At 37.4% G+C, this 13,716-nt stretch overlaps 1 protein-coding gene across 1 annotated transcript in view; it reads left to right on the top strand.

Annotated features, from left to right (window-relative positions):
- kcnh5a (potassium voltage-gated channel, subfamily H (eag-related), member 5a) overlaps positions 1-10,475 on the top strand; it is a 72,755-nt gene extending 62,280 nt beyond the window's left edge. Inside the window, exon 12 of the mRNA XM_043236194.1 lies at positions 4,275-10,475. Within this exon, the coding sequence (XP_043092129.1) occupies positions 4,275-5,441 (1,167 nt within the window). The 3' untranslated portion in view covers positions 5,442-10,475. The remainder of the gene's footprint in view (positions 1-4,274) is intronic.
- Positions 10,476-13,716: the final 3,241 nt, after the last annotated feature.

Genomic DNA, 13,716 nt, shown 5'->3' with positions numbered 1-13,716 from the left:
AAAAAACACACTTAGTCTCAGAGCTGAACAGTAGTGTGTTTGATTGAATGCCGTTATGAGTTTTTACAGTATTTCCCAGTGCACACATTTTAGGCATGTACTGTAAATGAGTAATTGTACCATTTAAGTTGGACATCGCTTGAGAGCATTTCCTAAAAGTTCAGCTAAATAATTGCTTTGTTCAAAAGTATTGCACATCGAGTTAACCAAACATTGTTTAATAGTACTCTAGCAACCCTTTATTTATGTCACAATGCTTCTGAAGCAAAGCAACCAGAACTAATACACTTGTAAAAAGTCTCTGTTTCTCGCTACAGAGAAGCTCATTAATATGCACACTTTGTTGTTTAATCGTATTATTTAATTTTATTTTGGTAATCATGGGCTAAACAGCTTAGTCAGGTGCTTTAATTCGAAATCGGAGGAAGTGAGATAAAGCACATTTTCCAGGTCTAATAAATCATTCATGTTGTCTTTTTTCCTTCATAACCACGTGGCCTGGCCTCTGAGCTCATGCATCTGCTTTACTTCTGCCTCAATCAACCACACGTGGTGTTAAATGTTGGTGTTTATGTGTTAGCACTGACAATTTCTTCTGCTAAACTTAACCTCACTGACACGTCTTGGGATAATGTTGTTAAAAGTCCACAAAAAAATGTAAGTAGGGTGAATATAGTTTCACTCTGTTATTCCAAACCCAAATGACTTCCTTTCATCTGTAAAACAAGAATATCTTTTAGTAGTTTTTTTGTCCATGATATGGGCTATCAATAGAGTCTGAATGGAATCATTAGGAGCCCTTAAAGTTTAATTGTATTGACTAATAATGACTGTTTTCAAACAGGTTTCTGAAACACCATTGGCTGAGGTGCTGTTGCTGTGTTGGGCTGATGTTATCTCCTGAAATGTAGAATAAATGCTGCGTAGATTTGTCCCTAATACTCCTACTGCGACAGTTCTGTTAAATTGCAGGCTGGACAGTTTTTGGTGTTCAGACATGCAGCAATACTAGTCTAATACTACAGCTCATTAGTTTGAGTTTCTGTCCAGGAGTGAACTCACGGCTGTGTTAAATAAAACAAGACTGACCCGGCATGCCTGTGCAATTATTCCAATTATACAATCCATCTTTGTTGGAAGAGGAACAAAGTCTTTTCACACAGGTGAAGAATGTTAGAATAATAACGCTTGCTCCAGAGAGTGTAAATGAAATATTGGATTCTTCATTAAAATTCCCCATGGATGCTAACAGATCATTATAAATCCCTAATCAGTTTTCCTCCGCAGCAGAGATGCAGGCTGTTGACACATGTTTTTTTCATTCTGTCTCTGCTTTTATTCAGCAGATAGCTTGAGCGTTGTGATAATTGTCATTATCCAATAAGAGGCTGCACAAAGGGAATAATTAAACAGCGTGCATAGCTGAGGCCAAAGAGTAAATTCTTTATATTCTGGCATAATGGCACTTCACTTAATTCACAGCTCTTTTTTTTATTCCAAGGGCACATAACATTGCATCCATATATTATACCCATCACTTACATTGCATTTTAACATTCATATACAGTCTGTAATGGTGTTTAATGGTAGACAGATATTATTGTACTATATTTAGCTACAGTAAGCCAAGGATGAAAGATGTGGGTTGTTGCATCTGTTTAAATTAGGGATGCATTATATATTGGTTAATGACAATATTCTGTATAATTATTATTATTTTAATTTACAGGAACTCAGCTGATATTAAATATATAACAGTTTATTATATTAACATATTATATTTAGATTGCCTCCATTGTCGTTTATCGCTTATTTATTTAAAGATGGTCTTTAAAAACTCTAATAATTGAATAACATTGTTAAATGTGATCTTTAAAATAATTATTTTTCATAATGTGTATTATAATTTTTTTGTTAGATTTAAAATCTGATATTTTGATAGTATTTTTATTAAAAACAATATTTATAGCTTATCAGTATTGGCCAGCATTTAAATACTGTAGCAGTTAAACCTTTATTTGAATTGCTCTAAAAAGTGACAAAATGCAAATTAAATGCCACAACTGTTAATAGCATTATATGATGACTATTATTTCTAAGAAGTATTTTTTAGAACCATTTCCTGTCACTTCCCAAACACAATTAGCGTCCATCACTGAACACACCTTTGTTTCTTTTGTTGCATCCTCACTCTGCACCCTAGTGCTTACTTTGTATTTGGCTACATATTGTTCCTAGCCCACTCTCTCTTTTTCTTTCTAGTTGACTCCGTCACTCCCATCTCATTCTACTCGTATTAAGCGACATTTAAATAATACGAAGAGGCAGAAGGGGGCTGGATTCATTATTTACCAGAGTCCTCCTGGGAGATGAGAAGTGACATGCGACGCAGCACTTCAGGGTGCCGAAAGACTGCACAGGGATAACTAAAGGGCACGTGACACGCTCTGTTCTATTTTTAACACTACAGACCAATGTTTGCCTGGAGGAATTTTTTTAAGTCAGCACGGCCTCTGTTACATTATCTCACACGACACTGATAGCGATGAAAAAGAATGCAGTAATTTTCATGAAGCGCATGTTTTTTTCTACTGTAATTTGTAAGTGATACGGAGATTAGACAATCATTACAAGCGAGAGTTTTACACAAAACAAAATGCTATTTCAGGCTGGTCTTTGAACGTGTGATTCCATTAAAATAACAAGCTGTGTGGCCGCATGTCCTGCTCTGTATGTCAGGTGGGGCCGTGCAGAACTCTCTAGGGTGCTCAGCTAGGGGACTTGGGTGGCTAATTAACACTCTAATTAAAACGTATGCGATCAAAGCTACTGCCATGCTTATCCTCACAGCCGAAAGAGATCGGGGGGAGGAGGGGGAGGGGGGATGTCTGCAAGGTGCTGTGAATCACTGTACAGGTCTCTGTTAACCTTGAAGTAATGGTAGTTTAAATGATATAAGTTCCTTAACCTAAATGTTGACCCACTTGGCACAGCTCCAGTGTTGTTCGTTTGTGTATTCTACTGTCCTGCTTAATACTGTCACGCTCCTGGAACAATGCCAGTGGCACTTGACTGGATAGCTGGCCGCAAGCATGAGAGCAAATATTTCATCTTTTACAGTGATATATATATAAACCAGTAAGGGCTCTTGCTGAAGCGGAAATAGATACTGTGGTTTCAGTTACAGCATTCAGCTTGTGAATGGTTAATTCAATAAAAAAGTAATTTTGCTTTAAATAGTTATATATAACAGTGTAACAGTATGTCTCAGTGTGATTATTATATCACAGCAAATCTCTGGATGGTTTGTTGCTAATGAAAATGGCAAAGTTAGTGTATTCGATCTGCTGCACACGCTGCTGCTGCAGAGCAGGTTTGGACACTTGAAGAGATCATTTGCAAAACCGATAAACCGATAAACACCACCTACAAAAAAAAAAAGCTGATTGCTATGCATTATTCTCTACATAAAGCGTGATCACATCCAATAGTCTACAAGCAGAACAACAACCTATGTCAGGAATCTACATTATCATCTGAGGAGATACGATTAAACAAGTGAGGGTTTTTAACTCTAAAACATGAAATGTGTTAAATGACTCCATAGAACAATTAAAACACATAAAAACAAAGGTTCTGTTATCTTGTTATTCACAGTTATGACTTTATATCACACAGTGTGACTTTACATCTCACAAATACACTGACAAAAATAAAATGTGCAAAGTAGTACTTTTTTCTTTACCTTATTTACCTTTAAAACCTCTATTACATATCATAAGCTAATAACAATATTATGGACCCTTAAGATACTACTTTGGACCTTTTAGCGGGAATCAAGTTACAAAGATGCATTGATGTTAATGTCCCAGTAACAAGCTGTTGTAAACCTAAAGGTATAATTCTTGCACATTTCAAAAAATTTTTTTTAACTTAATTACACTTTCACACTTAACATTTTAATTCTTTTACTTTGAGGTGGAAACTGGCTTCCATAGCTATGTGATTTGAATTATTATCAGTTGTTATATATGGTGACCTATTCCCCTCTGCTTTGGAGGTAAAGGTCAGGAGTGAAAAATAGGAACCGTAAATCTATGCAACCCTAATCATGACAAATATGTTCTTGCTTCGATGTAATTAGCCAGTGGATGATATAACCAGCATAAAAGTTCTTCAAGCCTTCTTAGTGCCTCTTTATAACTTCAATCGAATCTTTATTGCCTTTAATGCAGAAATGGATTTCAAGCATACATATTGTTATGTCTCCACAGATTGTTTTCCGTAAGATTGTTGATGTCAAGAAGGAGGAAGAGGAGAGGAGGCACCAGAAAAATGAGGTGACGTTGTCAATCCCTGTAGACCATCCCGTCCGAAAGCTCTTCCAAAAGTTCAAGCAACAGAAAGAGATGCGCACACAAGGTTCATCCCAGCATGACTTGGAGAGGAACCAGTTTCAGGTGGAACACCACCTTCATCCACTCTCCCACCAGATTCATCAGCAGCAATATCAGCCCCAGTACCAGGGCCACCACCCTCTTCAACATCAACACGTGGCTCCCATGCAAAACGGGGCCCCTGGATCAGGAAATGGGAACAGTGGTTCTAGTGTTGTCACCGTTTCACAGATAACCCCAATTCAGAGCGCCCTAGCCTATGTTCAGACTGAGGAATCGAACAGAAGTGAAGGCCATGAGGCTATGGAGCTCAAACCCAGCTTTGGTGTAGAGGACTCACATTGTCTGAAGGTAACAAGTCCAGTGAGACCAAGAGGAGGAAGAGGACGTGGCTGGATGCGTTTTCATAACATTGCATCAGGATCATCTCCTATGCTTCCGCTGGAACTAGAGAAGCAGCCGCAGCAGAAGGAAGAGGAATGGGGGGATGTAGCCCAGCCGCTAAATGTGATATCCGAAGATCGAAAAAGCCAGGAAGCAGAGGGTGGGCGGTCTAGCGAAAGGGGTCCCGGTGGAAACAGTAACAGTAGTGATGAGACTGATGAGAATAGTGCTCTACACAAGACTGATTCTTGCGACAGCGGAATCACAAAAAGTGACTTGCGTATAGACCGGGTAGGTGATTCACGGAGCCCATACGAGAGATGCTCAATGGAAAGGAGCCCATACGAACAGCCCAGTCCTGGAGTGGGCGACATGACCCTTCAGGGTATTCACTTTCCACCTGTCCCTGAACAGACTGTGCTTCAAAACACTCTGTACGAGGCAAAGCTGGAGCTAAAAGGTGACATCCAGACATTAAATAGCCGGCTAGCAGCTCTGGAGGACCAGGTGGGGGAGATTCTGAGACTTCTTTCTGAGAAGAGGAAACCTTCCCCACCTCCTCAGACCTCCTCGCCAAAAACCCCACTTCAGTGCCAGGACATCTTTGCCGTTTCTCAGCCTGTCACTCCAGAAACGGAGGGGGACAATGGACCTCTTTGAATTAGGATAAATATATTTAGATATTGATATGCTGTTTTTATCACTTCCCTTCCTCACACTCAGGAAGGAAAGGTGAATATTGATGATTAGAGGAAGGATCCTTGCTGTTGTAAATATATGCTTGCATGTCCAGCTGGATTCTGGCCTGCCAATGAAATCTTCTCTACAGATAGTAGTTGCTTGTACACGTACAGAGTCGGCTGCATGCGGAGATGATTTTATTCTGACCTTGCACATGGGATCTTCTAACCAGGTGATATTTCAGGGCATTTTCTCTTTGAATGACAGCTTGATGCCCTAGACGTGGAATCTTGGGTTGCTGGAAGACAAAATCAGGCTTGGTTTAATGCCGCTATTGGTCATTCTTCATAGTGGAATGGCTATTAATAGCTATAGTCATTTAAATTAGACAGTTAGTCAAAAATTGACTGATGTCGTTCCAAATATGTATGACTTGCTTTCTTCTGTAGAGCCTAAAAGAAGATATTTTGAAGAATGAGTTACCTGTTTTTGTTGGTAATACAGTGAGATCCAACATACCGTTAGACCCTATAAAATTTCATTGTATGGACTAAAAACAGACATTTTTCAAGATTTTGTGTTTGACTCAAAGAAAAGTCATACAGGTTTGAAACAACATGCGGCTGAGTTATTGATGACAGGTCTTTGATTTTTAGGTGAACAATCCCTTTAGCACAGTTTTCTCAAATACTATTTCCCCCAGTATGCAGTTCTCCTTTATAAGCATAATGATTGGAAGTTTGCAGGATTGTTTGCCTAGGTGATTTCTTGGATGTGTTTAAGGCGATAATCCAAAAAACTAAACTCATTTTTGATATTCAAAACACATTTCATTACCAACACTGTTCAAATTCCATTATCATTATCGCCTTTTCTGTATTTATTTTGTGGAAAGTTATGATAGATAAGAGAGGAATGAGTTAGCCCAATTTTTGAGGGGCTGTTTTACATGTTTTAGAGAGATATATCTGCATGCTGGATGGATTTAGCTCTGGCATGGTAGGACTAGGGACTAATTGTTTTTCCCTTATCAATTATGCAAACATACAAAGTGCAAGTCTCAAAGGGGGTTGGGGGGTGGGGGGCTGCATTTTGGGAAAGCATGAACACATTCAGGTCATTTGGAAATTATACAAGCATGCATTGAATTCTTTGCATGGCATCAACATTGTGTGTTACATATGAAAGGTCATGGATTTCTAGTTATGTTTCCCAAGAGATATCAATGTATGCTACCCACATACAATTTCATTCCAGATGCATATTTCAGAACCTTTAGATTTTAATCCAGTACCCACTGGATTACAGCCACACTAAACTGCTTACTAAGGCAGTGATATTGAATGAACCTTTCAGTTGGTCATTTGAAAGTGCTGTGGGGAACTAAATATTGCATTATTATAGCCACAGGCAGTGACTCACTAGGTATCAGCATACTCATGGGTGCTTTAGACGGTTTATAGTGTAATGACTAATGCCCCTTCACCTCTTATTTCCCATCAGTTCTATTGTATGTTATTAGTCCATTCTGGTGATGTTCATACCAAACACAAGGGATGTTGAATTGTGAATAGGGTTCGGGTGAGAGACTATTAAGATTAATATAAGAACAACAGGAGTGTTGGCTGTTACTGCATACAGATCCTTTTACATAAAAATGTTCTATCATGAAGCAATCCACAAATAAGCAACAGTACATAAAAGCAATAGCTTTTAACATATCCCTTCCATTATTCTCCAGTTTGGTTTCCTCTTTGATGAACACATGCTCATAACTGTAAGTGCTCAGATAATAATATTAGTTCACTACTAATCGTTTGTTTTAATCATTATTGCAGATATTATGTTGTTAATTGGGACCAAAGACTAATCGCATTAAATCAGTGTCCTTCTCAAATTCCCAGCCCCATTGTTACCTGTCACCAGTGGATGGTGACAAAACCTTATTGGGTTTTCTGTTTTGCTACTTGAGCAAAATAAACATAAGATAGATGAGAGTTTCACTAAATAAATTGTTTAAATGAAATGAGAACAAATACATTTGAAAGAATTGTCTTTGGCTAAACTATCCCTTTAAAGTGGACTTCAACTTTTTTTAAATTTAAAAATATATATAATAAATAGCAGTAATAATTTTTATTCTTTTTCGTTCACTGGTGTCATGCCTTGAGATTTCAGTGTCCTGTGCTCCTTCATTGTGTTTGAGTTATTTTTTCCTGTCATTCAGCCCAGCGGAGAGGAGCACAGACAGTGAAAGGGATTATTCTTTGAGTCTCCCATGAAATTGAAGAGATGGATATAATAGATGCTAAAAGCTGTAATAGTGTGGCAGACGACGTGTGTCCCTGTAATGGAATGGAGCTGACTCGCTGCGTGGACCCCAGGGTGCCTGTTTTGAGGATTACACACAGATTTGGGAAAGCTATGAGGGTATTGGGCTCCACTGGGTATTGAAACTTTTCGGAGTGGGAAGGGTTTGAGATGACGTGCCCGATCCTGAGCACCACAAGCCCAGTGAGGCGTTGGGAGTCTGGCATCTGACTGCATGCTGCATTTTTGAACTGTATAAAACTTAATGCCAATGAGAATGATATTTGCCTGCCAAAGCAGTGTTTAGCTGCGACTTTTCGTGCACACACACAAAACGGGCAGAGGCCTGGGCACTAAATCACTAAAAACTCATCACAAAACACAGTGTTGAAGACATTACATGTGTATACAGCAAATGCCTATTAGCATATGCTGGTCATTGCACCACAGTCAGCAAACATAGCAACTGACATTAAATTGACATTTATTATTTCTTCAGTTTTTATACCGTAGACAAGTAGTTTATTTAATAACACATAAGAATAGTTTTTCTCATAGAAAATATTAGCTGTTGTGCCTTTTCAAAGGATTCATACTGTTTAAAATTTTCTTCACAAAGGAAATATTTTGGCTTTTTTGACACTAACCATTTTAAGTAAGTATATTAAGAAGTATATTAATTTTGCCCTAGTATGTATTCCTACTCAAGCTCTGTCAGGTTGCATAAGTGTCTTGAGAAAAAGGACCTTTATAAAGTGCACCCATAAATTCTGAGTTGGACAAAAAAATCTGGATTTGTTAAAGGGATAGTTCACCCAAAACTTCTTGTTTCGGTCAGTTCTGTCAGAATGTTGGTAACCAACTGTGTCAGATATGTTTCTTTGTATTTTGGTTCTTTCTTTCTCATTGATTTAGTTTCTCAGTCAGTTTGATTCATTCATTCTGTATACATTACTGTATTAATTAGCTCATTAGTTTCTTAATTTTTATTATTATTTATTTATTTATTTTCTCTTTTTTTTGGTCAGTTTCCTTTTTCTGGTGTAGTCCATGTTACGGCCTATTTTGGAACATTATCTTCGGTCACACTTTATTTTAAGGTTCAGTTCTCACCATTAGCAAACTTTTGCTATACTACACTTCTATTTTGCTGCTTGTTTAGGTATTAGGTAGGATATTAAATATGTTCATTCAGAATGTGTGCTTTAAAAGTACTAATAAACAGCCAATATATTGACAGTACTGTAACAATGCTAATAACATCTAGTTAATAGTGAGAATTGGTTCTTATACTAAAGTGTTACCTTATTTTCTTCGCCAATCTTGTCTCTGTGTGACACCGGTCAACTATTTGGTTACTACCATTTTTTTTAAATATCTGCTTTTGTGTTCATCAGCAGAAAGAAACTCAGGCATGTTTGAAACAAGTATAAATGACAGAATGTTCATTTTTGGGAACTATCCCTGTAATAAGCGTTGTCTTTTTGCTTAACATTGTCATCTTGCTTGAAAACAGATTCTTCGGGGCTTCTATGTTTTCCTGCATTTATTTTTACGCTTTGCCCTGCTAGGGAAAGAAGCATCCCCACAACAAGATAGTGTGTTTCAGATCATGTGACATTGGCTTACAACAAGCATGGCGTTTAATCTACTGTCCAAGCTCAATTTTCATCTCATCAGACAAACAAATCTTCTCCCAGCTGGCTTTAATGTTTCCCACATGTCTTCTAGTAAAGTGCCGACGAGATGTCATATGCCATTTTCTAACAGAGGCTTCTCTCTGTCACTCTCCCATAAAGCTGTGTCTGCAAAGCATTTCCATTTCTTAATTACTGGTTTAACTCCAAGAGATATTCAGTGGCGCATCCATCTCCTGGCTTGTGCTTTTCTATTACTCTTTTCAGAGTTGCTTGGAGTGTTAGTTTTTCCTCATGGTTTATGTTCTGCCGCAGTTCTGACTCACCAAAACTTGGACCTCGCAGATAGAAGTATTTATAGTCATCGAAGTATGCTCACAAGTCCATTTAACTATTCATTTAACGTTAAGTATTTATGACTACAAACCATTTGGCTGCACCAATAGTGGTATTGGTGAGTCACATGCAAGGATGAAAACTGATTATATTCATAATCACTTCTTAGAGTGTTTTCTCTTTTGAAATTAAAGTCTCTTTAATGATCAGTGTCAAAAAGCCAAGTAAAGTCCTATGTGATTCAGTGCTGTTCAACAATGGAACATGAAAAAAGATAGTATATAGGAACTGTAAAGGTGAAGATTAGGCATTCACCTCAAAATTGTCACAAGAACCTTGTTTATGAATGAAAAGGTGGTTGAGGTTTAAATTCATTTTTAACTGGACAGATATTGGTGTCAGATAAGCCGTCAATTCAAGCTGATCTGCGGTTCATTCTTTCTTTCAGACCTGCATGTTTCAGACGTCAGCAGAATTTCATTGCTCTCATCTGCTCTCATAGCTAAAGTGCTGCCCAGGCTCCTCTTAACCCTTTTGGAAGCAGTGACCACTGAGTTTATTAAGCTCCTTTTCCACTGTAAATGAGACTGCCTTTTTATCAGTGTAAAAAATATTATAATATTTCTGAGGGAGGTGCGGGGAAAAGTGTTTATTTTTACCACACTGGCATGAATATTAAGAATTTGTTATATACAGTGTAATACACTGATGTTATAAAATAAAAATTTAATTGTGCTAATTTACTGATCTTGTCATTCTTCTAATTTCACATTGTTTTTTATGTCATGTTATCACAGTACATATTAATTTACCATAAAAAATATTGGATCAACTGTTTTAACTATACTGCTCTCTGATAATCTATAGAGTATCATAAAGATATAATTAACTATACCTGAATGATTTGACACGCTGACCCAACTCCAGCAGAACCTGCAGTATTTGTCTTTATGTTGTGATACAGTCTGTAAACTCTGTTTCCTTGACAACTTAGACACTGATCTCCACTGAAATGTCTTGCCTTGCCAACATCGTTGACCTGAGGACTTTTGAATCTATTCCCTATAATCAGATCCCTGAAGATGGACTGCAGAGTTACTCTGTAAGATCATCCGCTGAACACATCCTGGCAAATTCCACCCCTCCAAACCCGTCTTATGTCAAATGTTGAGTGCCTATGGTTAAATAATACAAAGCCATCCTGACACTACATAGAGATGGTTCTTGAAGTGTAAGGAGAGCCCAAAAGACTTCATTCCTGTCTCAGAAGCCAAGTACATATCTCTTATGTTCACTTCCACACATTCATATCTGCTGCATTAATGATACACACGAATCAAAGAGGTTTATAATTAGTTTTTCATTTTAATCTTTATTTGGTTTTAAGCGTTACAGGCTACACAAATTAGTGAAATAATTTCCTTTTCAATTTTGATACCAAGTACTTTAGTGAGTTCTATACTAAGACCAATGTCAGTTTTATTTTAGCGCTGTTTATATTTTAGGGCTGTTTATATTAAAATATTTATTGATATAGAATTTATTTTTATATTATCACCTTTCATGTTATTTTAAGTTTTGTGTCCTTATGTCATGGCGAACACACAAATCCACTATAATTAACAAAATGGTTTTTGTGTCGCAGGACGTAGTTTGAAGACTTTTTAGGTGTGAATGTAGTTCTTCCTTTTCTTTTTTTTATGAAGGTAAAGTCTATTTAAAAATTTGCCTCAGTGTTGTCAGAGCTCAGTCGCTGTTCAGAGCTCACGAGTCTGCCAATAGCAGCCTTACTTCGACTAGATCTTCTGGAATTTGCTGCTGTCTTTGATGTCTCTATAGTTAAACATGGTCTATTAACGTTAATCTATTTTTTTGTTCCAGAGCAAATAGTTTCGACTTAGGGCAAAATCTCATCACAATAAATTTTATTTAACAGTAATGCTATATACAGTATAAGGGTGCGGCACTTTCGAGTTTTGAGTGAATTTCATAACCACTTTTATAATGGCTGCTATTGTTGTTTATTAAATATTGTTCAACAATAAAATCACCCTTACCAGATGAAAGGATTGTACGACAAAGATATCGATTTCCTCAGCAGACTTTCAAATCGATGTTTTATTGTGAATATGAGATTCTCATAATACTCTACGCCTGGAGTGGAGAGCGTTGATCCTAGAGGGCTGGTGTCCATGCAGAGTTTATCTCCAACCCTTAAGTCCAGCTAATCAAGGTCCTCAGGATGTAGTTAGGTTTTATTTTTCTTTTCAGGGTTGGGGCTAAACTCTGCTCTCCAGGATCGACATTCCCCACCTCTGTTCTACACGGTACAGTGAGCTTTTAATAGCAGTAAAATAAGTGAAGCAAATCAGCATTTCTTTGTTACTAATCTGAAGTGATGTTTTTGATTCAGAAACAGAGCCTTCACTAAACTGCTAAGCTGTCAGCTTGAGATTTGCATGCATGGCTGAAGGACGTATAAACAAAAGTAGGTTTTTAAAGACACTCCTTTTTACACACTTGTGCCATCAATCTGTTGTATAAATGCGATATGGTTTCATATCAGCACACTGTTTTTAGACCTGCCGTGTCGATATACAGCGGTATTACACTGCTACTCATCTCATCTATGCATTCGCATAATATTAAATGGTTTGTTTTTTAAGGCTGAAAAGTGAAAAAAGCAGTTGGACACTAGGTTGTATTTTTCTGTGCCCCAACTGTCTAGGTGACGCTGCTACTTGCATATCAAGAAAAACAGTTAAGAAGTGAACAGTTAGTGAAGCTGTTGTCAAAATAATTTGACAGTACTCAGTTTACATGATGTGTGTACTTGTTGTGGAAGGGAAGAAGTGTGATCAAGGCTTTGCATGTTACAATTATGTTGCATCATGATATCAGCATTGTTAAAGGGCATTCTGAATGCTCCAGCAGTGCTGTGAAAACAGGCTTTAACCTAGAGATGCGCAGTTTCAGCCCAGTCTCATGACAAACTTAACTATTTATGAATTTGTACAATTTATCCAACCACCGCTTATACACTGTGGTCACTTATATGGTCACTTATACTGTATGCTCAGTTTATTCGATATCATAAATTATCTCCAAACACCACACAGCGCAAGAGAACTCGGATATAAATGCCAAAATAAAACATGTACTATTTGTGCAACACAGCTATACTTAGCACACAGCCTTCCTGAAGAGCTGAGGCTGCCACCCACACAATTCTCTTCGCTTCATATAATAGTGTGAAAATAATATCAGGATGAGATGTGTTTTTGATATTTAATTATATTTTTATTCTTTCTGGGGGAAAGCTATTTCTCAGAATACCATCATCTGTCAGTGTGTTTCAACACTGTGTGATATCTTGCCAAAAAACACCATCTTCGCAAGAAGACGAAAGGCTTCTCTAAATACTGACTGGACAGAAATCAAAGTCTGCCTGCCAGCTTTTCAAAGGCAGGCGGCCAATGTTGTATTTTAATCTAATTAGTGCATCAAACATTCAATGCATTTTTACAACATTTGGTAATGTTTCTCAAGTCAACATATTGCTGTTGATATTGGTGACTATGCCAAGAAAATGTTAACATTAGTGTATGTTTGCCTGATCCTTCATTGCCTGGTTGCATTGTCTTCTTTCAGTTAAAGGTGACGTGTTTCATTTCTGCAAAACTATAGTGTCACCACACGGTATTGCAAAAATCGTAACAGGAAAATTTCAAACAGGATTCCTAGACACACGGTTTCCCTGTTTGCCATTGGTCGGTCAATTAAATAGTTCTGCCCCCAAATTTATCCCATTAGTTGAGCTAGTGTTGCTATATTGGGATCCCATACATACATTTTACTATACATCTAATGAAAGATCTAGATTGTAATGTATGTAAGCTAACACGAGACTATAACTAGATTGAATGCTGTAGTTCCAAGCACACAACATTTGATGTTGCTTGCAAATGTTT

This window comes from Puntigrus tetrazona, chromosome 4 (genome assembly GCF_018831695.1).
Source record: "Puntigrus tetrazona isolate hp1 chromosome 4, ASM1883169v1, whole genome shotgun sequence".
NCBI lineage: Eukaryota > Metazoa > Chordata > Actinopteri > Cypriniformes > Cyprinidae > Puntigrus > Puntigrus tetrazona.
This window is presented reverse-complemented; position numbering and strand designations above follow the sequence as displayed.